At 42.0% G+C, this 24,696-nt stretch overlaps 1 protein-coding gene across 1 annotated transcript in view; it reads left to right on the top strand.

Annotated features, from left to right (window-relative positions):
- CFAP47 (cilia and flagella associated protein 47) overlaps positions 1 to 24,696 on the top strand; it is a 635,949-nt gene that overhangs the window by 493,332 nt on the left and 117,921 nt on the right. Inside the window, exons 55-56 of the mRNA XM_074968655.1 lie at positions 14,461 to 14,565; positions 21,152 to 21,308. Coding sequence (XP_074824756.1) covers positions 14,461 to 14,565; positions 21,152 to 21,308 — 262 coding nt within the window. The remainder of the gene's footprint in view (positions 1 to 14,460; positions 14,566 to 21,151; positions 21,309 to 24,696) is intronic.

The raw sequence follows: 24,696 nt of genomic DNA, 5'->3' as shown, positions 1-24,696 counted from the left end.
ATCTCCAGACTCTTCATCAGGCAAGAAGTGAGATTCAGCTCCTATGTCAGGGGCAGGATGCGAGAGAGTGAAGGATCTGAAAAAGAAGAAAAGGTCAGGATCAGTAAGTGACAGACTCTGTTTCCAGAGCTGTCTCATTTCAGAAAAACTTAGTTGCAGTACCCAGGAAAAATTTGCAGCCATCCTCAGTGTTGGCCTCATTACCTAGAGCCAGTCCGAGAGAGAGGACCTACAGGGACAGAATCTCATTATAGAATCAGTCTCTGATTCTCAGCATAGGTAGGAGCCATTCCTCTGTGGATTCAACAATATCAGATCTGGAGGTGCCTGTCCTGAGGGTGAGATCTAAGCACCCAATTAAGAGAAATGATGAGGGTTCAACCACTAATATGGCTTCAAATAGTGTTACTGTTAAAGCAGTAGTTGATCAGGTGGATCCGTCCATGGCTCTGTAGACAGCTGAGCCAGGTACTACATCTCGGAACATGTCAGGTGTGTTATTACAACCAGTCAGGCTGACTGCTTCTCCAAGAGTCAGCAAAGAACAGGAAAGGGTCAGGGGCTCTCTGCTGCTGCCTCTTCCAAAGACCCCTTTGGGGTCCCCAGAGAAGAACTTCTCTCCTTTCTCCTTTTCAAGAAGGTTATTGTCTCTAGTCCCATCTGAGCTGCAAATGGATTGGGACTAGAAGAGGGATGTGGATTACAGATGAGAACCAGGGAAAATGTATTATAATCAGTTCAAAGAAGCCCTGCTGGATCCGCAGGCACAGAGATATTTTCAGCCAGATCAATCAGTGGGGTTTTTGCCTGAGTAGCATGTCACTGCTGGGGTAAGGAGGTCCCAGTGGCCATTTCTGGCACCTTACCAAGAAGGATCAATCTGTGGGGATAGACCTTCAGCAAGACAGTATCAGGAGGACATTCAATTGTCAGATCCAATGGATAAGGACCAGCCAATGACACTTACTCAGAACAAGTCACCTATGGAAATAAGTGAAATATTATCCAACAAGGAGGAACTAGAGGTGGCAGAGTCCAATTGAGAATTAAGACGTGCCTTCTCCAGATGAAAATGAGGGGAACGTCTCTGTATCATCATCATCCGAAGAGGCATTAGCCTTTCATGAGTTACTATCTCAAATGTGGAAGGTGTTAGATAGTCCTTCTGTTTTTGTGGAGAAATCATCACAACCTAGCTTTGATATTTTCATGGCAGCAGCTAGTCAACAAGTCATTCTTCTCTGGTTAGAGGGATGGTTTCAGCCAGCAAAGTCAGCCTGAAAAACTCCCTCAACCAGTCAGCCTCTATGTAAGAAGGAAGACAAATTATATAAAATATATGAGGACTTGCTGTGTTTCATACTCATCTGCCTCCTAAGTCATTGGTGGTCAAAGCAGCAGTTCACAGACCAAAAAGTGCCCAAACTCACTCTACTCCATCATCTAAGGAAGGAAAGAGGCTAGATGTGTTAGGAAGAAAAATTATTTTCTTAAGCTACATTTTTAAACATGTGCAAATCCAACTATGAAGCTATCATGGCTAGGTACCAATACCATCTCTGGTGCAAAATGTCCTTTCTCCTTAATGCACTTCCAGAGGAACACAAAATTATCAAGTGCTATTTTGACTGAAGGATTGAATGTTGCTGAGAAACAGTTGCTAATGACTTTTGACTTCTCAGATACTTCAGCAAATCACTTTGGTTGTCTCAGTAAGGAGACATGCATGGTTAAGATCAATGTGACTCTGTCATGAGACAAACATGAGGCTTGAGGACCTTCCATATGAAGGAGAAAGTCTCTGTTTTAGTATTCAGACTTATGAAGTACTAGAGAAGATGAAGAACGTAAGATCTAGTGCTAGATTTTTAGGTTTCTTTAATACAAGGAAGAGGCCACATTCAATTCCATTACACAAGTATCAGAGGCATTACTCTCCTTCATCTCTTTTACTTCATTATGATTACCAGACGGGCATATCATTTCCAGCCTCAGCATAATTATAACTCACAAAGCCAGCTATAATAGAGAAGAAATTTAAAACTCACAATAATAAATGGAAAGTTTTATCTTCTTCGTTCTCTACAGTTCCTCCAAGACATTAGATTTGACATGAGGACACGGAGTTTAAGCTAGTTCACTAAGACATTGTTTATTTGGGGACCGGTTAGAGGGTACACTTTTTTTTTCAGTCCTCCTAGAACATCAGTAATGCTGACCATGGATACATGAACCCTAGGATGGGGAGCCCATATGAACAATGAATTGTTGGTCAGAGATCATTGCTTATCAAAGGAAAGGAATATACACATCAATATTTTAGTACTGAGAGAAATCAGACTAGCTCTAAGGTCTTTTCTACCTCAATTCAAAAACAAACTAGTTCAGATAGTAACAGACAATAAGGCCAGGTTATATTATCTAAACAAGCAAAGGAGGACTCACTCTGTGAAATTATGTAGGGAGGACAAGAGTTTTTAGGAGTACTGGGTAGTACACAATATTAAATCAGTAACCATTCGCATAGCAGGGGAATAGAACACCCTTGCAGGTCATATGAGTAGGTCATCAGGTCAGATGCACTAATAGTCCTTGAAGGATGAAGTAGTGAATCACTTCTTCAGTTTAAAGTGGAACCCAATAATAGACGTGCTTGCATCAAGCAAAAACAAGAAATGTGAGAGATTGTTCCAGGGCAGGTAGAGACAAAGAATCAATATCTGATGCTTTTCTAATACACTTGGGTCAGTGTTTAATATATGCCTCCTCTGCATTTCCACTTATTCAGAGAATGATAAGATAAGACAGGACAAAGTCAGGATGATTTTAATAGCATCAGCTGGCCCAGACACCAGTGGTATCTGGATTTGATACATCTGTCAAGGATTAGTGGAACCTTTACTGCTGACACTGGACTTGTTGGCACAACAAACAGGGAAGGTCTACCATCTGAACCTTCAGTCCCTTCACTTGATTGCACGGGGATTAAACCTTTAGATGGGCTAGAATAAAGTCTTTTATTAGAAGTACAAAATGTACTGTCCAATTCTAGAAAATAATACACATGAAAGTGTGCTATAGTCTTAAATGGAAATTTTTTTTATTGTGGATTTCCATATATAATGTGGATGCTTATATGACACCAATTAATTATATATTAGAGTATTTATTGTATCTTAAGAAGACACCTCCTTTCATTATCTTCAGTTAAGGTTCATCTCTCATCTATATCAGCATATCATGTACCTGCAGAAGGAAAATCAATTTTTACTGATGGTACAATTAAGAGGTTTTTAAAAGGCCTTAATTTGTATCCTCCAATAAGAACTCCTATGCCCTCCTGTGATCTGAATGTAGTACTAGCACAAATAATGAGACTTCCCTTTTAACAGCAGTGGGAAGCGGTTCTTTATTTCATCTATCTGTAAAAACATTGGTTTTTGTGGCAATCACTTCCATCAGACACAAAAGTGAATTGCCTGCATTAGTGACTGATTCATCTTTGACTGTTTTCAGAGTAACAGCCGTGTTAGTCTGTATTCGCAAAAAGAAAAGGAGTACTTGTGGCACCTTAGAGACTAACCAATTTATTTGAGCATAAGCTTTCGTGAGCTACAGCTCACTTCATCAGATGCATACTGTGGAAAGTGTAGAAGATCTTTTATACACACAAAGCATGAAAAAATACCTCCCCCCACCCCACTCTCCTGCTGGTAATAGCTTATCTAAAGTGATCACTCTCCTTACAATGTGTATGATAATCAAGTTGGGCCATTTCCAGCACAAATCCAGGTTTTCTCACACACACACACACACACACCCCGCCACACACACACAAACCCACTCTCCTGCTGGTAATAGCTTATCTAAAGTGACCACTCTCCTTACAATGTGTATGATAATCAAGGTGGGCCATTTCCAGCACAAATCCAGGGTTTAACAAGAACGTCTGAGGAAGGGGGGAGGGGGTAGGAAAAAACAAGGGGAAATAGGTTACCTTGCATAATGACTTAGCCACTCCCAGTCTCTGTTCAAGCCTAAGTTAATTGTATCCAATTTGCAAATGAATTCCAATTCAACAGTTTCTCGCTGGAGTCTGGATTTGAAGTTTTTTTTGTTGTAATATCGCAACTTTCATGTCTGTAATCGCGTGACCAGAGAGATTGAAGTGTTCTCCAACTGGTTTATGAATGTTATAATTCTTGACATCTGATTTGTGTCCATTTATTCTTTTACATAAAGACTGTCCAGTTTGACCAATGTACATGGCAGAGGGGCATTGCTGGCACATGATGGCATATATCACATTGGTGGATGTGCAGGTGAACGAGCCTCTGGTAGTGTGGCTGATGTTATTAGGCCCTGTGATGGTGTCCCCTGAATAGATATGTGGGCACAGTTGGCAACGGGCTTTGTTGCAAGGATAGGTTCCTGGATGAGTGGTTCTGTTGTGTGGTATGTGGTTGCTGGTGAGTAACTGCTTCAGGTTGGGGGGCTGTCTGTAGGCAAGGACTGGCCTGTCTCCCAAGATTTGTGAGAGTGTTGGGTCATCCTTCAGGATAGGTTGTAGATCCTTAATAATGCGTTGGAGGGGTTTTAGTTGGGGGCTGAAGGTGATGGCTAGTGGTGTTCTGTTATTTTCTTTGTTAGGCCTGTCCTGTAGTAGGTGACTTCTGGGAACTCTTCTGGCTCTATCAATCTGTTTCTTCACTTCCGCAGGTGGGTATTGTAGTTGTAAGAGTGCTTGACAGAGATCTTGTAGGTGTTTGTCTCTGTCTGAGGGGTTGGAGCTTAGGGGACGAGAGCTGAGGAAGAATTGTTCTAAGTCAGCCATAAAAATGTTGGCATACTGTGGGGCCATGCGGGTACCCATAGCAGTGCCGCTGATCTGAAGGTATACATTGTCCCCAAATGTAAAATAGTTATGGGTAAGGACAAAGACACAAAGTTCAGCCACCAGGTTAGCAGTGACATTATCGGGGATACTGTTCCTGACGGCTTGTAGTCCATCTTTGTGTGGAATGTTGGTGTAGAGGGCTTCTACATCCATAGTGGCCAGGATGGTGTTATCAGGAAGATCACCGATGGATTGTAGTTTCCTCAGGAAGTCAATGGTGTCTCGAAGGTAGCTGGGAGTGCTGGTAGCGTAGGGCCTGAGGAGGGAGTCTACATAGCCAGACAATCCTGCTGTCAGGGTGCCAATGCCTGAGATGATGGGGCGCCCAGGATTTCCGGGTTTATGGATCTTGGGTAGTATATAGAATATCCCAGGTCGGGATTCCAGGGGTGTGTCTGTGCGGATTTGATCTTGTGCTTTTTCAGGGAGTTTCTTGAGCAATTGCTGTAGTTTCTTTTGGTAACTCTCAGTGGGATCAGAGGGTAATGGCTTGTAGAAAGTGGTGTTGGAGAGCTGCCGAGCAGCCTCTTGTTCATATTCCGACCTATTCATGATGACAGCAGCACCTCCTTTGTCAGCCTTTTTGACTATGATGTCAGAGTTGTTTCTGAGGCTGTGGATGGCATTGTGTTCCACACGGCTGAGGTTATGGGGCAAGTGATGCTGCTTTTCCACAATTTCAGCCCGTGCACGTCGGCGGAAGCACTCTATGTAGAAGTCCAGTCTGCTGTTTCGACCTTCAGGAGGAGTCCACCCAGAATCCTTCTTTTTGTAGTATTGGTAGGGAGGTCTCTGTGGATTAGTATGTTGTTCAGAGGTGTGTTGGAAATATTCCTTGAGTCGGAGACGTCGAAAATAGGATTCTAGGTCACCACAGAACTGTATCATGTTCGTGGGGGTGGAGGGGCAGAAGGAGAGGCCCCGAGATAGGACAGCTGCTTCTGCTGGGCTGAGAGTATAGTTGGATAGGTTAACAATATTGCTGGGTGGGTTGAGGGAACCATTGCTGTGGCCCCTTGTGGCATGTAGTAGTTTAGAAAGTTTAGTGTCCTTTTTCTTTTGTAGAGAAGCAAAGTGTGTGTTGTAAATGGCTTGTCTAGTTTTAGTAAAGTCCAGCCACGAGGAAGTTTGTGTGAAAGGTTGGTTTTTTATGAGAGTATCCATTTTTGAGAGCTCATTCTTAATCTTTCCCTGTTTGCTGTAGAGGATGTTGATCAGGTGATTCCGCAGTTTCTTTGAGAGCGTGTGGCACAAGCTGTCAGCATAGTCTGTGTGGTATGTAGATTGTAATGGATTTTTTACCTTCAGTCCTTTTGGTACGATGTCCATCTGTTTGCATTTGGAAAGGAAGACGATGTCAACCTACTGACCGCTATTCCTACCTACATGCCTCCAGCTTTCACCCTGACCACACCACACGATCCATCGTCTAAAGCCAAGCTGTGCGATACAACCGCATTTGCTCCAACCCCTCAGACAGAGACAAATACCTACAAGATCTCTATCAAGCATTCTTACAACTACAATACCCACCTGCGGAAGTGAAGAAACAGATTGATAGAGCCAGAAGAGTTCCCAGAAGTCACCTACTACAGGACAGGCCTAACAAAGAAAATAACAGAACACCACTAGCCGTCACCTTCAGCCCCCAACTAAAACCCCTCCAACGCATTGTTAAGGATCTACAACCTATCCTGAAGGATGACCCAACACTCTCACAAATCTTGGGAGATAGGCCAGTCCTTGCCTACAGACAGCCCCCCAACCTGAATCAGTTACTCACCAGCAACCACATACCACACAACAGAACCACTAATCCAGGAACCTATCCTTGCAACAAAGCCCGTTGCCAACTGTGCCCACATATCTATTCAGGGGACACCATCACAGGGCCTAATAACATCAGCCACACTATCAGAGGCTCGTTCACCTGCACATCCACCAATGTGATATATGCCATCATGTGCCAGCAATGCCCCTCTGCCATGTACATTGGTCAAACTGGACAGTCTCTACGTAAAAGAATAAATGGACACAAATCAGATGTCAAGAATTATAACATTCATAAACCAGTTGGAGAACACTTCAATCTCTCTGGTCACGCGATTACAGACATGAAAGTTGCGATATTACAACAAAAAAACTTCAAATCCAGACTCCAGCGAGAAACTGTTGAATTGGAATTCATTTGCAAATTGGATACAATTAACTTAGGCTTGAATAGAGACTGGGAGTGGCTAAGTCATTATGCAAGGTAACCTATTTCCCCTTGTTTTTTCCTACCCCCCCCCCCTCCTCAGACGTTCTTGTTAAACCCTGGATTTGTGCTGGAAATGGCCCACCTTGATTATCATACACATTGTAAGGAGAGTGATCACTTTAGATAAGCTATTACCAGCAGGAGAGTGGGGTTGGGGGAGGTATTTTTTCATGCTTTGTGTGTATAAAAGATCTTCTACACTTTCCACAGTATGCATCCGATGAAGTGAGCTGTAGCTCACGAAAGCTTATGCTCAAATAAATTGGTTAGTCTCTAAGGTGCCACAAGTACTCCTTTTCTTTTTATCATTGACTGTGTTTCATAAGGATAAAGAGGTTTTTTGCACTCATCCCAAGTTGTTACCAAAAATAGTCTCTGATTTTCCCATAAATCAATCTGTAATTTTACCATGTTTTTTTCTCCAAACCCTGTACTCATGGTGGGGAAGCTAAATTATACCCATTTGATCTGAGGAGAACATTTATCTTTTTATTTAGACATAACTAACCAATTTAGACAGTCTTCAAGGCTATATATTTTTGAAGCTCATAAATCCATTCCTTGAGGCATCAGAACTTATGCAGCTAGATCCAAGTCAGCTTGCATGGCTTTCTCTAGTCATATTCCTCTGATAGAGATATGTAGAGCAGCAACCTGGTATTCTGTTCACACTTTTACTAAACATTATTCTTTAGACTTGGCATCTAGACCAGATGCATAGATTGGCAGGAGAGTCCTGCATTCCTTGTTTAACTAGAACACCAGGTCCCACCATCCTGGGTCAGAGACTGCCTATTAATCTACCCCATGTGTGGGTATATGTAGAGGACACCTGAAGGAAGAAATGAGTTTCTTGCTTGTAACTGAGGTTCTTTGAGATGGATTCTGCATATTCCTACTCCCTATCCATCTTTCCCCTCTACTATGGAGTCCTATCTACCAAAGGGCTTGGATCATGGGGGAAAGAATCAAGGCAGTGGTGCATCACGCTTCTTTTAAACCCTTGTGCTAGAATAGAGTTGGGCAAACTACGGGCCACATCCGGCCCGAGGGACCCTCCTGCCCGGCCCTTGAGCTCCTGGCCAGGGGGGCTAGCCCCCGGCCCCTCCCCTGCTGTCCCCTCTCCCCCACAGCCTCAGCTCGCTGTGCCACCAGCGCGGGAGGGGGCTGCACTGCGGGGGCAGGAGAGAGCAGGGAGGGAGGCTCACCTGTAGCCTCAGGGGAGCAGGCGGGAGGTGCGCGTGGCAGGAGCGTGGTGAACATGGGCGGAGGACTCAGGAGAAGCGCTGGGCGGACGCGCAGCTGGCCAGAGAGAAGCGGCGCTTTGAAGGGGAAACCGCCGCTTCTCTCCGGCTGCACAGCTGCCCCTGCCTCCTCCTGTGTCCTCCGCCCATATTCGCAGGGCCGTATTCTGAAATGGGCTTTGGGGGGGGGGGATTGGATGGGGTGGGGTCCCGGGGGGCCTGTGAGGGGGCGGGGGTGTGGATAGGGGTCAGGGCAGTCAGGGAGCAGGGGGAGTTGGATGGGGGTGGAGTCCCGGGGGGCAGGAAGTCCCAGGAGGGGGTGGTCAGGGGACAAGGAGTTGGGCGTGGGCGGTTGGATGGGTCGGCTGTTCTGAGGGGGGCAGTCGGGGCGGGAAGTGGGACGGGGCCGATAGGGTTAGGGTTTGAGGAGGCACAGCCCTCCCTACCCAGCCCTCCATACAGTTTTGGGGTAACTTGATTACAGCCTCTAAGTATAGACATGGGGAAGGAATGTTTAATAATGGGCTCTTTATTCTGGCAGGGAAAAGTATAACATGATCCAGTGGCTTGAAGTTGAAGTTAGACAAATTTAGGCTGGAAATAAGGTGTGCATTTTTAACAATGAGGGTAATTAACTGTTAAAACAATTCACCAAAGGTTGTGGTGGATTCCCCATCACTGATCATTTTAAAATCAAGATTGGATGTTTTTCTAAAAGATCTGCTCTAGGAATTATTTTGGGACATTTGGTGGCCTGTGTTATACAGGGGGTCAGACTAGATCAGGAGTGGGCAAACTCTTTGGCCTGAGGGCCACATTGGGGTTCCAAAACTCTATGGAGGGCCAGGTAGGGAAGGCTGTGCCTCCCCAAACCCAAACCCTATCATCCCCGTCCCACTTCCCGCCCACTGAGTGGCCCCCTCAGAACCTCTGACCCCCCCCACTCCTTGTTCCCTGACCACCCCCCCCCCGGATCCCACCCCCTATCCAACTCCCCCTGCTCCCTGATTGCCCTGACCCCTATCCACACCCCCGCCCCCTGACAGGCACCCCGGGACCCCACCCCCATCCAACCCCCCTAAAGCCCCTTTCAGAATGTGGCCTTGCGAATATTGGTGGAGGACTCAGGAGGAGGCAGGGGCAGCTATGCAGCTGGAGAGAAGCGGCGGTTTCCCCTTCAAAGCAGCGCTTCTCTCCGGCCGGCTGCGCAGCCACCCAGTTACAACCAATTACTACCTCAAACATTCTCAAGTGCTAGTAAAGAGAAAAAAATTATTGGATAAGCGGTGTGTTCAGAAAAGGGAGGTAGAGTTAAAGGTGTAGACTGGGGTCTCAAACTCAAATGATGACAAGGGCCACATGAGGACCAGTACATTGGCCCGAGGGCCGCACCACTGCCCCCTTGCCCCCTGCTGCCCCGGCCCTGCCCCTGCCCCACCTCTTCTCACCCCTTCCCTGAAATCTCCACCCCAACTCCGCCCCCTCCCTGCCCCCAGGGGGTGCAGGAGGGGCACGGCGTGCGTCAGGGGGCTCAGGGCAGGGGTCAGGGTGCGGGGTGCAGCAGGGGGCTCAGGGCAGGGAGTTGGGGTGCAGGAGGGGTGCGGCAGGGGGCTTAGGGCAGCGGGTTGGGGTGCAGAAGGGGTGTGGGGTGCAGCAGGGGGCTCAGGGCAGGGGGTTCGGCTGCAGGAGGGGTTCAGAGGGTGGGTCTGGCCCGGTGCACACCAGGGGCAGGGCAGGCTCCGTCCCCGCCCCCCCCCCCATGTCGCTCCTGGAACAGGCCGGGACCTGGGGGAGGGGGCACAGGGGTCTGTGTGTTGCCCTGGCCGCTCCTCCAGGTACCTCCCCCGAAGCTCACATTGGCCGCGGTTTCCCCCACCCAGGTCCCGGCCGCTTCCTGAAGCAGCGCAGGGGCAGGACAGGGCAGGTGGGCAGGCAGGCAGGCAGGGAGGGAGCCTGCCCTGCCCACGGTGTGTGCCGGACCGGAGCCGCTCTAGGTAAATGCTGGGGGGGGCGCAGGGACCTGGCGGGCCACAGAAAATAACCCTGCTGGCCACGTGTTTGAGACCCCTGGTGTAGACTATGGTGTACTGTAGTTATGGTAATGGTATGGTGTGTGCTTGTGGGTAGAGGAGTAGTGAGTATGTACTGCTAGGTGGCTTAACTTTTAATTCCTTTGCTTTTCTGATATGTTTCAGAGTAGCAGCTGTGTTAGTCTGTATTCGCAAAAAGAAAAGGAGTACTCGTGGTACCTTAGAGACTAACAGATTTATTTGAGCATAAGCTTTCGTGAGCTACATGGCAGAGGGGCATTACTGGCACATAATGACATATATCACATTGGTAGATGTGCAGGTGAATGAGCCTCTGATAGTGTGGCTGATGTGATTAGGTCCTATGATGGTGTCCCCTGAATAGATATGTGGACACAGTTGGCAACGGGCTTTGTTGCAAGGATAGGATCCTGGGTTAGTGGTTCTGTTGTGTGGTGTGTGGTTGCTAGTGAGTATTTGCTTCAGGTTGGGGGTCTGTCTGTAAGCAAGGACTGACCTGTCTCCCAGGATCTGTGAGAGTGATGGGTCATCCTTCAGGATAGGTTGTAGATCCTTGATGATGCGTTGGAGAGGTTTTAGTTGGGGGCTGAAGGTGATGGCCCCTCTGCCGTGTACATTGGTCAAACTGAACAGTCTCTACGTAAAAGAATAAATGGACACAAATCAGACGTCAAGAATTATAACATTCAAAAACCAGTCGGAGAACACTTCAATATCTCTGGTCACTCGATTACAGATCTAAAAGTGGCAATTCTTCAACAAAAAAACTTCAAAAACAGACTCCAACGAGAGACTGCTGAATTGGAATTAATTTGCAAACTGGATACAATTAACTTAGGCTTGAATAGAGACTGGGAGTGGATGGGTCATTACACAAAGTAAAACTTATTTCCCCCTCCCCCACCCCACTGTTCCTCACACGTTCTTGTCAACTGCTGGAAATGGCCCACCTTGATTATCACTACAAAAGGTTTTCTCCCCCCTCTCACCCCCCCCCCCCGCTCTCCTGCTGGTAATAGCTCACCTTAAGTGATCACTCTGGTTACAGTGTGTATGGTAACACCCATTGTTTCATGTTCTCTATGTATATAAATCTCCCCACTGTATTTTCCACTGAATGCTTCCGATGAAGTGAGCTGTAGCTCACGAAAGCTTATGCTCAAATAAATTTGTTAGTCTCTAAGGTGCCACAAGTACTCCTTTTCTTTTTTCTGGATATGTCTCTCATATGCAGTGTATGTAGCAATTCTAACTGCTTCATAATAAAGTTTTGTGTTTTCATAGAAGCAGTCTTCAGATTTTTTGAGGCTCTTTCCCACTAGTTTCTCTTGTGAAGACCTCCAGAAGCCACTTGTTATCGCTGTAGCTTTTATGTGAATGAAATGAAAGAGTATCTTCAGCACATCTTACTATCTGAAGTGAGCAAAATTTAGTCCTTTTTAAAGCATTTCCTGTGGCAACTACTCTCCATAGTAGTCCCTTGCTGTGTCTCTGCATGGCCTCCTGGTTGCACTGTGGTGAATACCACCTGTCTCAGGCTCTTCAGACTGAAGTTCTAGCCTTCATGTCTATACCTTATGCCCTCCTGTTATTTATTTTTCCCTTCTGCAACTCTCTCTTTTGGCCTCAAGGCCCTGGCTTTCTCACTGAGTAACTTACATCTTGCTGCATCTTAAAGGACTGTAGAAAAAAATAGTGTGCTATATTTTTGGGAAATAATATATGACCATGTAATTAATAATAATACCAAGCTTTTATATAGCACTTTTCATCAGTAAATCTCAAAGTGCTTTGCAAAGGAAGTCAGCATCATTATCCCTCTTTTACAAAGGGGGAAACTGAGGTGCAGAGATAAAGTGATTTGCCCAGTGGCAACCAGCAGTTGAGCTGGAAATAGAATCATGGTCTCCTGAGTCCCAGTCCAGTGCTCTGTCCACCAGACAACACTGCATAATACATACAAAAGGAAAAGTTGTACATACAAGTCCTTGTTAGTTTGGGACTTGACTGGTTTTTTTTAAATGATTAATTCTTCAACTTCAGTGGTCTGATAAGGTAGATTTTTTTTTTAAATGGACTGTCCTAATTTGTTTTAAAAACTGTTTGACACCATCACTAACAATTCTTTCCAGGCCAGGTTCCACTTTTTTACCACCAGCCATTTTGTTGTTTGTTCTTTTCAGAAATGGTTCCAAGATTTTTTTTTTTTTCCATAATGGAAGAATGTGTTTTTCACTCTCCTCTCATTCAAAAATGGCTGAAGCATTTTTACTCAAATTGTCCAGATAATTTTGTCTTTGAGTAGAGACTAGTCCTGGAAAATTTCAACCTAATATGTGAAAATTTCAGAATGCTTTTAGTGACTGAAAACAGGATTGTATTCTAGCGTGACCTTTGCAGTTTCTAGTGTTGGAAATATAATGCAAATGTTTGCCAGTTAATTCTTGAAGTCAGAAGACCCAGAACTGTGGATCTCTGTAATAGCTTAGAGCAGTGCTTCTCAAGCTATCTGATGTGGGGGACCGGCAATTTTTTTTTCCAATGTGTGCGCAGACCGGCAGCCGATGGCTGGCGGACGGGCACCAGTCCACGGACCACCACTTTGAGTAGCACTGCCTTAGAGAACTGTAATTGCAGAACATTCCCTTTTATTAATCCAATTCTGTAAGTATCTATTTACATGTTACTGACTCCATCGCACATTCTGGTCTATACACCAACTTAGTTTTCAACAATTTTTTTTAATATAATAGAGATGGCAAAATAACACTTAAAAATAAAATATTTCCTCTAAAATATAGGATTAGAATTAATGTATCCAGAACAATAAACTTCTTTTGTTACTTGTAAAAAGAAAAAAAAGTTATCAAACACAGCATGTCAAGTTTCAACCCTTTGTCAATTATATCTGGGCCTAATCCTTCATTGCTCACTTAAATCAAGCTCCCACTGACATCATTTGGAGATTTGGACGTGCAAGGAATACAGAACCCCAAGCCCTATTTGGTTATAAACTTCCAAAAATTGGGGTCTGCCATGGACACGGTGACAAGACCATTAACTATAGTGCACAAAAACTGATGGTCTAATAATTCTTGTTTACTGCCTGTTACTAATCTTGCAGGGTTGACAGCTACTTTGGAACAGGCGTTTGTCAGTGCCAGCTGTTGTAATGTAATGTTTTGATCTCTGTTAGTTTTAAATAGCATCACTGAATAAAATGTAATACTAACTTGAATGGGATCTATCAATTTTGTTCTGTATTACCACAGAGTAAAATGCATTAAAACTGTTTAGATATGAACAAACTACAAATATTATCATTTTTTTAAAATGAAATAAAATGTAGCATTTGTGAAATCAGTGATTTTGCCCAACTGATCTATATTGGCAAAAGCACTGATACTGTGTTCTGTTTGCCTTGAGCTTCAGAACACTTGTATGATCACAATGTAGCTGGGCACCTGGCTTTTCCCTGTGCAATTGTGAATCACACTAATGTAGTTCAGAAGCCGATGAACTGTAGCAACCTCATTTACTGTGTGAGTGTATGTGAGCAGAAGAGGAGAGGCATATATAAGCATACTATATATTCCTCTTAAAGTCTGTTTGTTTCTTTTGATTTCAGTGTACTAGCATTTTTAGTATCACATTGATGTGAAAAAAATAAAATAAAATAAAGAGTAGAAAAGTGATCAGAAATAAAAATCATTTTCCTTCCATTGGTATTTTAAGAAACCAAACTTAGCTTCCTTTTGAGCAGTCAGTAATACCACATTGTTAGTATTTGTGGAATAAACGTGCTGTGACTGCCACTAAATACTGTTTACTGCAGTACATTTTATCAGTCTTACCAGACCATGTGTGCTGACTTGAGAATGTGTACAGTGGAACACATTAATCAAATAAACATCAACAGTGTCGATAAAAAGCACAACAAAGGAACTAACTCAAAAAAAGTATTGATTTTTTTCCTCTCTCTTTTGCTTGCTTTGTGTGTTTGCACAGCTGATGGTGGCTCCTCATTCCACTACTGAAGTACCTGTTCAGTTCTGTCCTTCTGTCCTGGGAAGAGCCAATCACACGGCATCAATCACCTTCACATGCCCACAGGTATGATGCTATGTTTAGTGTCCAAAGCACTATGAAATCAGATAATACAATATTTTCAAATATAGTTATAAATAAAAGTTTCAGTCAAAAGGACAATTTAAAATCAGATTTTTTGATCCTTAATCATACAGCCAGTGCAAAAATAATCGACTTAGATGCACATGATGAACAGTTTGCTTTAGCCTTAACTTTGCTCAGCTTTCAGCATATCTACAATCTTAGATAGAATTAATGCTGTTGGTTGATGTGCAGAGAACTAGAATATGCATTAGTATTTCTAATTTGCTTAGTAATTACCAGGTTATCCCAAATTATTCATTACTGAAATAGTCTTCCTGCTCTGAAATTAATTTAATAGTTCCTTTTGTAAAGTATTATCATAAATAAGCCCCACTTATTAATGTTTATCTTCTTTAGAAATACTCTTGGACTTGAAAGAATTATCATCCTTTGATTTAACTTGAAACTAATCTTCTTTACATTTAATGTGTTAAAATTTTTAGCATTTTTCCTGTGTGTTTCCTGAATCTTTAAAGAGAAGCAACTAAATGGAGAAGCATGAGTCATCTCCTTGACCTACTAGCTTCCTAAAAATTGCAGCTGGAGACAAAGAGCAGAACTGATATTATGACACGAGTGCCATAATGTCAGCACATGAGTTGTGCTTGAGTGAAATGTTTGCTTTCCAAATGTATGTAATTTCCTCTTTGTTCTTGTTGGGCTGTCAAATATCCTAATGGGCTGTTGACTTGAAAATTACCTCAGTTGAATGCTAGGGAAATGTCTCTAGTAAGATTCTCGGTAATACTGCAAAAACAGAACTTGTCTCTTCTACAAGAAAAAAGGAGTAAGAAAGTGATATAGCCCTTCCCCCCGACCCCACCCCCTCCGATATCAGAATGCCTAACAGACGGATTACCTGTAGGTGGCGGTTGCAAAGCATGCATTTTTAGAGTCCATCTCCTCTTTAATATTTATTAAGAATAAAAGCAAGGAGCCAGCATTTCTGGTATAAGTGGTATATAAGCAAGGGCAGTTCAAGAGGACAAAATGCCATTATCTTTTCTGAATCCTAATAGCTCTCAGAACTCTGGTCTATACATTAAAAGTTTAATTCTTCATCAGATACAGAAGCAATAAAGCAAGTAAATAATTCACTTAAACCTTTCAGGAACAAATTGAGCCCTGACACTTGATTTTTCTCATCCAGTGCACCTCCTTTCAAATAATGGCAAATCTCCAAGTTTTGATCTGCGGCTGAACTTTAATCAATATCTCATCCTTTCAGTTGCTTTGTCCATGCCCTCTCAACCTTTTCAATCTGTTGCTCTTACCTTTGTAATTTTTTTCAATGTCCTTTTCATCCCTGAACCATATGGATCTTTCTTTTTTTATTCTGTTCACTTTCACTGCCTAAGTCCTTACCAAATTGATGCCAGATGATTCCAGGGTGCTAATTATTTATTACATTTTAAAAGATATAATGTATTTGCACAAATCTAAGGTGGTTGTTTTCTAATATCTGAATCCTAGAACAACTTTTTAACCTAAAAAAATGTGCATTGATTTTCCTTTCTTGATTTCACTGATTAAATGCATCTGAACTGACCCTGTAAACCACGTCATAGCTGTGTAACTGACTAATCTAAAATCAGCTAATGACAGTACTTATAGGATAAACCTTAACTTTTTTGATTCTGCCTCTTTGCTGAATTGAGAGAAGCTGCTAAGGGCTGTTATCTTCTTCATTTGTTTCTGGTTTAGAGCTGTGTGAAGAGCTCTTCAGAATAAAAATCCAAGTTTAGGTTCTAATCACTTTACTATAGGTTTTTGAAACCTAAAATTAGCTTTGTTGGGATAGCACAACTGAATTGCCAGCTTGAATATAATGCATGCCCAGAGTGTTAGTATATTTCTATCATCTTGTTCTCCTAGCACACCAGCAACATCCATATGTAATGGAGCAAGGCTAATAGTACTAAGCAGCATAGGAGAGAAGTGGAGCTTTGCAATAGATCTTGTCAAATATTCTTTGCTTAGGGTTATTTTTTTTAGTTCTTTCCTCCTGATATGTTGCAGTGGGCAGTGCATATTCTTCCTCTGCATCCTGTTAGGTTTCCATTTCAGATGCAAGCTAAACCTTTTCTTTTAACTGTAGATTGGGGGCGGGGGGTGTCTAATTTTTTTTTTTTTACAAAATTTGGCTTTTAATTTTGGATGCCTCATTTTTTTGGCTGCCCAACTTGAGAAACCTTGAGGATGTTTTTTTCCGAGGGTGCTCAGCACTTCAGAGCATCAGGTTCAGAACATCCAAAGTGTCCCCAGCTGGAAACACAAAAATACAGGCAATCAAAAATCCGGGAAAATTTAGCCCCTTTCCTTCTAAGACAGCATGGTTTATCTTTAAACATTTCAATTTCAGTGAGGAGAAATAGGACTAACACAAGAAACTGATTTATTTTCTATCAGATAAATCTTTATTAACAGCTAACTTTATAGGCTACACCCTCTATGCAGCTGAATGAAAAGTGTACCTTCTCCTTTACTGATAGTTTAAGTAAACTTGTGTGTGTGTGTGTGTATGTGTATAACACTAACACACACACACACACACACACACCCCATGATAGCTAGTTTATCAGGTCTGTATTCACAGTAGATCAGGGCATCAATTACAATATCTAGGTTACCAGGCATGGGTTCACATTAGAGCTGAGCTAAACCACTTGAGAAACAGTTAAATTAATAGATTTTAAGGCCAAAAGGTACCATTAGATAGTCTGACCTCCTCCAGAATATAGGCCACAGAATTTCATCCAGTTACCCCAGTGTTGAGCCCAGTAAGTTGTTTGACTAAAGCATACCTTCTAGAAAGGCATCCGGTCCTGATTTGAAGATGTCAGGTTTATGAAGAATCCACTCTTTCCCTTAGTAGTTTGTTCCAGTGGTTAATCATCCTCACTGTTAAAGATCTGTGTCTTATTTTTAGTTTGAATTCATGTGCTTCTAACTTCTAGCCATTGGTTTTTGTTATGCCTTTCTCCACTAGATTAAAGTGCCCTTTAGTACTTTGTTTGGTATTTCCTCCCTGGGAAGGTACTTTTAGTCACAGTTCAGGGTAACTGCACCTGTATTTCTCCTCAGTGGTCTGGCAAGGGCACCCACTCTCAAGCTTCCAGCTCCCCGGCTGTTGCTTCTCTTGGGTGAAGACCCCTGTGTCTCACTTCCTTCTCATCAGGGTTATGACCATGCTGAGCAATTCCCTTCCTTCACTGCATTGCTCCTAGCAAAGACAGTCTGCCTAAAGAGAGGTCTGGAAGAAGTTTAATTTAAGATTTCTTCTTGCCTTGGGCAGGGATGGTGTCCCTACTCTCTGTTTGCTGGAAGCTGGGAATGGGCAACAGGGGATGGATCACTTGATGATTACCTGTTGTGTTCATTTCCCCTGGGGCACCTGGCATTGGCCACTGTCAGAAGACAGGATACTGGGCTAGATGGACCTTTGGTCTGACCCAGTATGGCTGTTCTTATGTTCTTGCCATATGAATGAGGATGAGCAAACTTAAGGTTTAATTGGACTCAAATTCTGGGTTTTATGTTTTGTTTTGCTGTTAGTTGTGGACTGGCACAAGACTCCAGTAAGGGTCATGCATTTGTACCAATCATAACAAGTAGTTACAGAACCATCTTAACGATGTATAGCACATATGCTTCTCTAAATACGTCATCTGCCAAATTCAGGCTGTTGTGTCTCAGCTCCTTAGTGTGCGACTGGCAATACTCCTTCAAGCTGTTAAAGATTTTTGGCTCCTTGAGGCAGTGATGGAACATGACCCCCTAAAGGATGTTGCATGTCACATGTTCATTATAACTGCTGCCTTTGGAACCTTCCAGTCAGTTTCTTCTGTGATTGCAAAGAAGCTTTCCAAAGAGCTGCTCTGGGTACTCTCCCAAATTGCAACAAAATATTTTTAATGATAACCCCTGCCTTCTTGTCAGAGGCTGAGAATGGTGTCCACAGATGAAACACAGCTACATTATATTTAAGTCAGCAATATCTAAATAAATTTTGATTTCATAATCATCACTTCTAGACAGTCCAATCTGATTCCACACCTGAGTTACCCAAGATATTAAAGTTTTTCTACCTTATAATTTATTCTAAACTTGGCAGGAAGGAATATTTTTATTTGCCATTTCCTCCACCCTCATGTGGATATTTTGGCTTATGATGTGGGGATAAAGGGAAGTAGTTTACTAAATTCAAAGGAAATAGACTATATTCATTCTTGGTAGTGGAATTACACCAGGGGTGAACTTGACCCGATGTGTATTTATCTTTTAGGAGTAGGAATACAGGAACTTCTGTACTGGATTAGACCAGTGGTCCATCTAATCCATTATGCTGTCTCTGAGAGCCACCTGTATGAGGTGCACAATTGTGAAATAACCTGACCATATAGGGGATTTTCTCCTTAACTTTTGTTAGAATAATGGAAATTATGCCTTAGATTGGAAAGGGGATTTATATCCCTTACTAAAGTGAAAACAAAAATCAATTTTTTATATTCTGATTTATGTAACTATGGATGTTCTTCACATCTATATAAAGATCTAATTCTTTTTTGAATCCTACTAAATTCTTGGCCCCAATGATTATCTGTGACATTGGGTTCCACAGGTTAATTATGTCTTGTACAAAAAACCCTTTCCTTTAATAAGCTTTAATTTTCTTTTTCTTTTCAATTTAATTGAATATCCCATTGCTTATAAAACATAAGTAAGGGCAACCAGTGTACCATCTTTCTATATTGTGTGTAACTCCCATGTCCCCTTTTATTCATCTCCTCTCTAAACAGACCCAATCTTTTCAATTCCACTTTATATAAAATATTTCCATGTATTTGTTACGCTATTCCCCACTCTTTCTGTTATATCTTTATTCTGATAGTGTCCAGAACTAACCACAGTACTCCAGATCATGGTGTACCAGTGGTTTATATTAGTGTGATATTTTCATTCTTTATTTTCTATTCCATATCTTGTACATCCTTTACAATATTTTGTTTTTGTCCACCACTGCACATTAAGCAGTTCTCATTGAGCTGTCCACAGTGAGGTCCATGTGTTTTTCCTGAGTGGTTATTGTATATTTTAAACCCCATAAGGTATATGTACAAATAACTCAAACAATTCTTTGCAATAATTATGAGAATTATTGCATTTGTCAACAGTGAATTTCATCTGTCATCATGCTTACCCATTCATCTAGCTTGGTTAGGTACTTAAGAAGTTCATGAATGTCTTCTACAGTCTTGACTAATGTAAATAATTTTTTTGTCATCTGCAAATGTTGCCATCTTGCTATTCATCCCCTTTTCTAGCTCACTAATAAATATATTAAACAGTACAGTTTCTAATACAAAAATAGAAAGCATCCTGATGTTAGCATTTTTTCCTGTGGAAAGTTGATCATTTACTCCTACTCTTTCTTTTTTTATCTCATAACTACTGAGTTGCATTAATAGGCTCAGGTGAGGGACTTTGCAAAGGCTTTTAAAAAATACAGATACATTATTTCATCTGCTTCTTTTTTTTATCCACTTATTTTGTTCACATACTTAAAGAATTTTCCTTTACAGAAGCAACGGTGGTTTGTTTCTCTCTCTCATCTCATATTAATCTAGGCATTTTATAATTCTGTTTTAAATTATTTTTAACCATTTACATGTTGCTGAAGTATTGTGGTCTGTAACTCCCATTTTCACCCAGTACCTTTAAAAAAAAAAAGAAGAAGAAGAAAAGTTAGGTACAACTATTGCCCTCAAGTCCCATTTACATGAAATAGTGTATAATTTTGTTAACTCAGCCACTTCATTCTTAAGTTCCTTCAGAACTCTTGGACTATCCAGTCCTTTTTCTATTTCATTTCTCATTTTGTCTGAGGGTCTTCTTTTTGTACACCTTGATCATTATCAGTGCTCAATCTTATTACTTGCAAAGAATAGGTCTGGGACAGGTATCTCCCATAACATCCTATGTAATGAAGACTGATGCAAATAAATCATTTATCTGCAATGTCTTTATCCTCCTTAATTGCTCCTTTGACTCCCTGTTCTCTTAGTCTGCATGCTGTTGATGTATAAACACAAATATAAAATGTATTAAATACATGTATCTCTTTGTTCTTTAAAATCCTTTCTGGCGTTTACTGTCACGGTGTTAGTTTTTTTATGTGGTTCTTCTGTTATCCCTTATATATCAGTGATCTGTATTCTTCCTCTGGACTTCTTGCGACTATATTCACAATGTGTTCTTCTTTATATTAAGCTTTTAGACCATTGGATCTATTTCTTCCAAGAGATCAATGATTAGAATAGATAAAATCTAAGAGTAAAGGGAGAAAAAATAAAATAATAAATAATAATAATAAAATAATAAAATAAAAATAAAGAAAAAGTTGGACAACATTTCTTCCACAAGTATACAACCAGAACAACAGAAAATGATCTTCAGTGAGCTTCAATAAGATGTGCAATGTGGAGGCTGCTTTTTTCTAATATCAATGTTTTTCTTTCCCCTACAGCTTAATGAGTGGATATTTCATCTGTCTGGGGTTGGCCTTATCCCTCAGCCAATGGAACCAGCTAGCATAAGTACTTGTATTGGTCGTCATTCTTCCGTCATCATATCCTTCAAAAATCCTACCACTGAAGATATACTGGTAGATGTGCTGTTAGCAGGTACAGATTCTTGCTTTAATAATTTCTGTTTGATTGCATTAAAAGTATCTGTGGTATAGAGAAATGGTTACTAGTCTGGAAATTGCATATGATATAATAGAGATATACATGGTGAGGAACAGTTCCTTGGTACCTCCATGCCTGTGCTTTGGTAATATGGCTTGGTTATAGTCTGTCTTAATATTCTTCTTAAAGGTTTTCTCATCAGATATAGATACAGGCCCATGGTGTGCGTGTATGCGCGTGTTCACACACACAAATCTTAATCTCAGGCTAAATCAGGTGTGTACAGATTTTGTAATACTGAAGGCTCCAAGCAAGATGTCTATGCAGCCTGAATTTCATTTTAATATGGCTAAATGTAAATGTATAGATCTAGGAACAAAGAATGTAGGCCATACTTACAGAATGGGGGCCTGTATCCTGGGAAACAGTGACTCTGAAAAAGATTTGGGGGTTGTGATGGATAATCAACTGAACGTTAGCTCCCAGTGTGAAGTTGTGGCTAATATGATTCTGGAATGCATAAACAGGGGAATCTTGAGTAGGTGTAGAAAGGTAATTTTATTTCTATATTTGACAGTGGTGTGACCACTGCTGAAATACTGTGTCCAGTTCTGGTGCCCACAATTCAAGAAGGATGTTGATAAATTGAAGCGGGCTCAGAGAGGAGCCAAGAGAATGATTAAAGGATTAGAGCGATAGACTCAAACAACTCAGTTTGTTTAGATTAGCAAATAGAAGGTTAAGGGATGACTTCCACAGACTGTAAGTATATACATGGGGAACAAATATTTAATCAGGGACTCTTCAGTCTCACAGAGAAAGGAATAACGTGATCCAATGGCTGGAAGTTGAAGCTAGACAATTCAGACTGTAAATAAGATGTACATTTTTAACAGTGAGGGTAATAAACCATTGAAAAAGTTTACCGAGGGTCGTGGTGGATTAAGAACATAAGAACGGCCATACTGAGTCAGATCAAAGGTCCATCTAGCCCAGTATCCTGTCTTCCAACAGTAACCAATGCCAGGTGCCCCATAGGGAATGGACAGAATAGGTAATCATCAAATGATCCATGCCCAGTCGCCCATTCCCAACTTCTGACAAACAGAGTTTAGGGACACCATCCCTACTCATCTTGACTAATCGCCACTGATGGACCTATCCTTCATGAACTTATATAGTTCTTTTTTGAAGATTCTCCATCAATCACAATTTTTAGATCAAGATCGGATGTTTTTCTAAAAGACATGCTCTAGGAATTATTTTGGGCATGTTTATGGCCTATGTTATACGGGAGGTCAGACTAGATGATCACAATGGCCCCTTTTGGCCTTGAAATCTATGAATTCAGCCATAATACTGTCCAGGCAAGAACGTTGGTGGAGATTTATTGAGATTAGTCATTAACTATCTCATCTTGAAATTTATTGTTCACATAAATGACATTTTAACATATTTGATGGCTTAAGTCATTTAGCAAATGGAAATTTTAAAGACAGGTTGTAGCTAACTCAATAAATAGGGGAGTAATCCAAACTAAATCTCTGTAATGGCTAGTTTCTTGTCATAATGATAGCAGACATCTGACCCTTTCAGTTTCAGATGTGAAATTCAGCTCAATCAGCTACAAATAAATCATTTAGCTATCAGAGAAAACAAGATAGCTGTTTTTTAATACATCCCACAGTGGAACGTCTCAACATATCAGCACTGAAAAGCAAATTGGGATGGGACAAATAGAGACCTTGGAAAAACCCATAATTTGCATACCACTGCTAGATTTGAAATCTTTATTTTGGCTAAAGCTGAATTCTTCTGTGTTAATTTAAGAAGCTGAGAAATGGTATACAAAACTAAGTCTTCTGGTTCTGTGACCATGCTGAACAACGAACTCAGAACTCCATTGGATTAAATAACAGTTGAGGTATATGCAAGCAATACATGTGTGACAGGGTGTAGGTACCCCACCCCAGCAATAATGTTGTAATAGTAATTTGCAAGGGGAGGATGGCATTGGCCTCCCTGGAAGGGAGGAAAAATCCTGGTCTACCCTATGAGCTGTGGGTCCTGGCGGGAGCAGCTGACAGCTGGACCTCATTAGGTCCTCTTTGGACCCAGATGGGGGCTCTAACCACCAGTCTAACAGAGTGGTATTCTGTGTCTCTCCCCTGAGTCCAGTCCGTTTGCTCCAATCACTCATTATTTATCTGCAGTGGAACAGCTTAAACAGGAGAGATTGAGGGAGCCCCACATCAGAAAAGCCCAGAGCCCAGTGGTTAGAGTACGCTCCCAAGAGGAGGGAGAACCCTGTTCAAATAATTTGTCCCTCTCAGGCCCACATCCCAGGTGAGCACTCTAAGTACTGGGCTAAAAGTTAGAAGGTCAGCGCTTCCTGCTTCAGCTGTTTTGTGCAGAACGAGGCAGGTGTCTAAGTCATTCGTGCAAGAAGCTACTTAGGCATCTAAGCTGCTTGACTTCAGGAGATGAGGTTCCATTCGCGGATAGATAACAGAGAGATGCTTCCTTGCAGCCTGGACATAGGCATTACTCTCCATTAGAGTGGCAGGGTTTAGGACACACGGTTGACATCTCCCATTGGCTATTTTAAGTAGCTCCCCACCTAGCATTTCTGGCTGTTTTGATCCCATTCTTAGGTGCTTGTCTCACCCTATTCATTGCATAGGAGTCTAGGTGTTTAACTCAGGTTTTGTAGTTCCTGTTGTTTTTTCTAGGTGCCTAAAAGTTAGGTGCCATAACGTTCAGCAATTACAGTGCCTAAGTGCCTTTGTGGATTCAGGCCTTGATTCCTAGGAGAAATGAACTCTAGCCAGACCTTGCTCCAAAAGGTCCTCAACCATTAGGGACTAAGGTCCAGGACCAAACTATAATAGAGGGGTAATTTCCCCCTTCTCTAATCTGCAAATCTCCCCTCTACATTCCTACTAACCTCTCCCCCCCCCAACCCACTGTCCAACTCCCACCCCACCTCAGGCTCAGATTCGCCCTCAGTCTCTTGATTTCCCCCCTCACACACCAACACACACACCCCCTACCTCCACCTACTTTCCCCACAGGGAGCTTCCAGTGAAACTTGTTCTATCCCATTCCTACTCTTCAGAATTTTGTCTTCAATTCTTCCCACCCCATGATCTAGCTGGGATCTTGCCATTTTATAGCAGGGCTCTTCAATTCTGTTAGCACCTTCCGTCTGGGTAAAAATTGTGCTGTGTCTGGTAAAAAGAACAATTTTGTCTTGATTGAATGTTTTTCATTCTGGACCTCAAAGCACTTGGACTCAGCTGAACAAAGTTTCCAATCACTGAAGTGTATTCATTCACTACTGAGGTGAAATGCAGCTCCATTTTTGAGACAGCACCAGTGT

The sequence above is a fragment of the Natator depressus genome, chromosome 1 (assembly GCF_965152275.1).
Source record: "Natator depressus isolate rNatDep1 chromosome 1, rNatDep2.hap1, whole genome shotgun sequence".
In the NCBI taxonomy this organism is placed as follows: domain Eukaryota; kingdom Metazoa; phylum Chordata; order Testudines; family Cheloniidae; genus Natator; species Natator depressus.
Note: the sequence above shows the minus strand (reverse complement) of the source record. Positions and strands in the feature narration are given on the sequence as shown.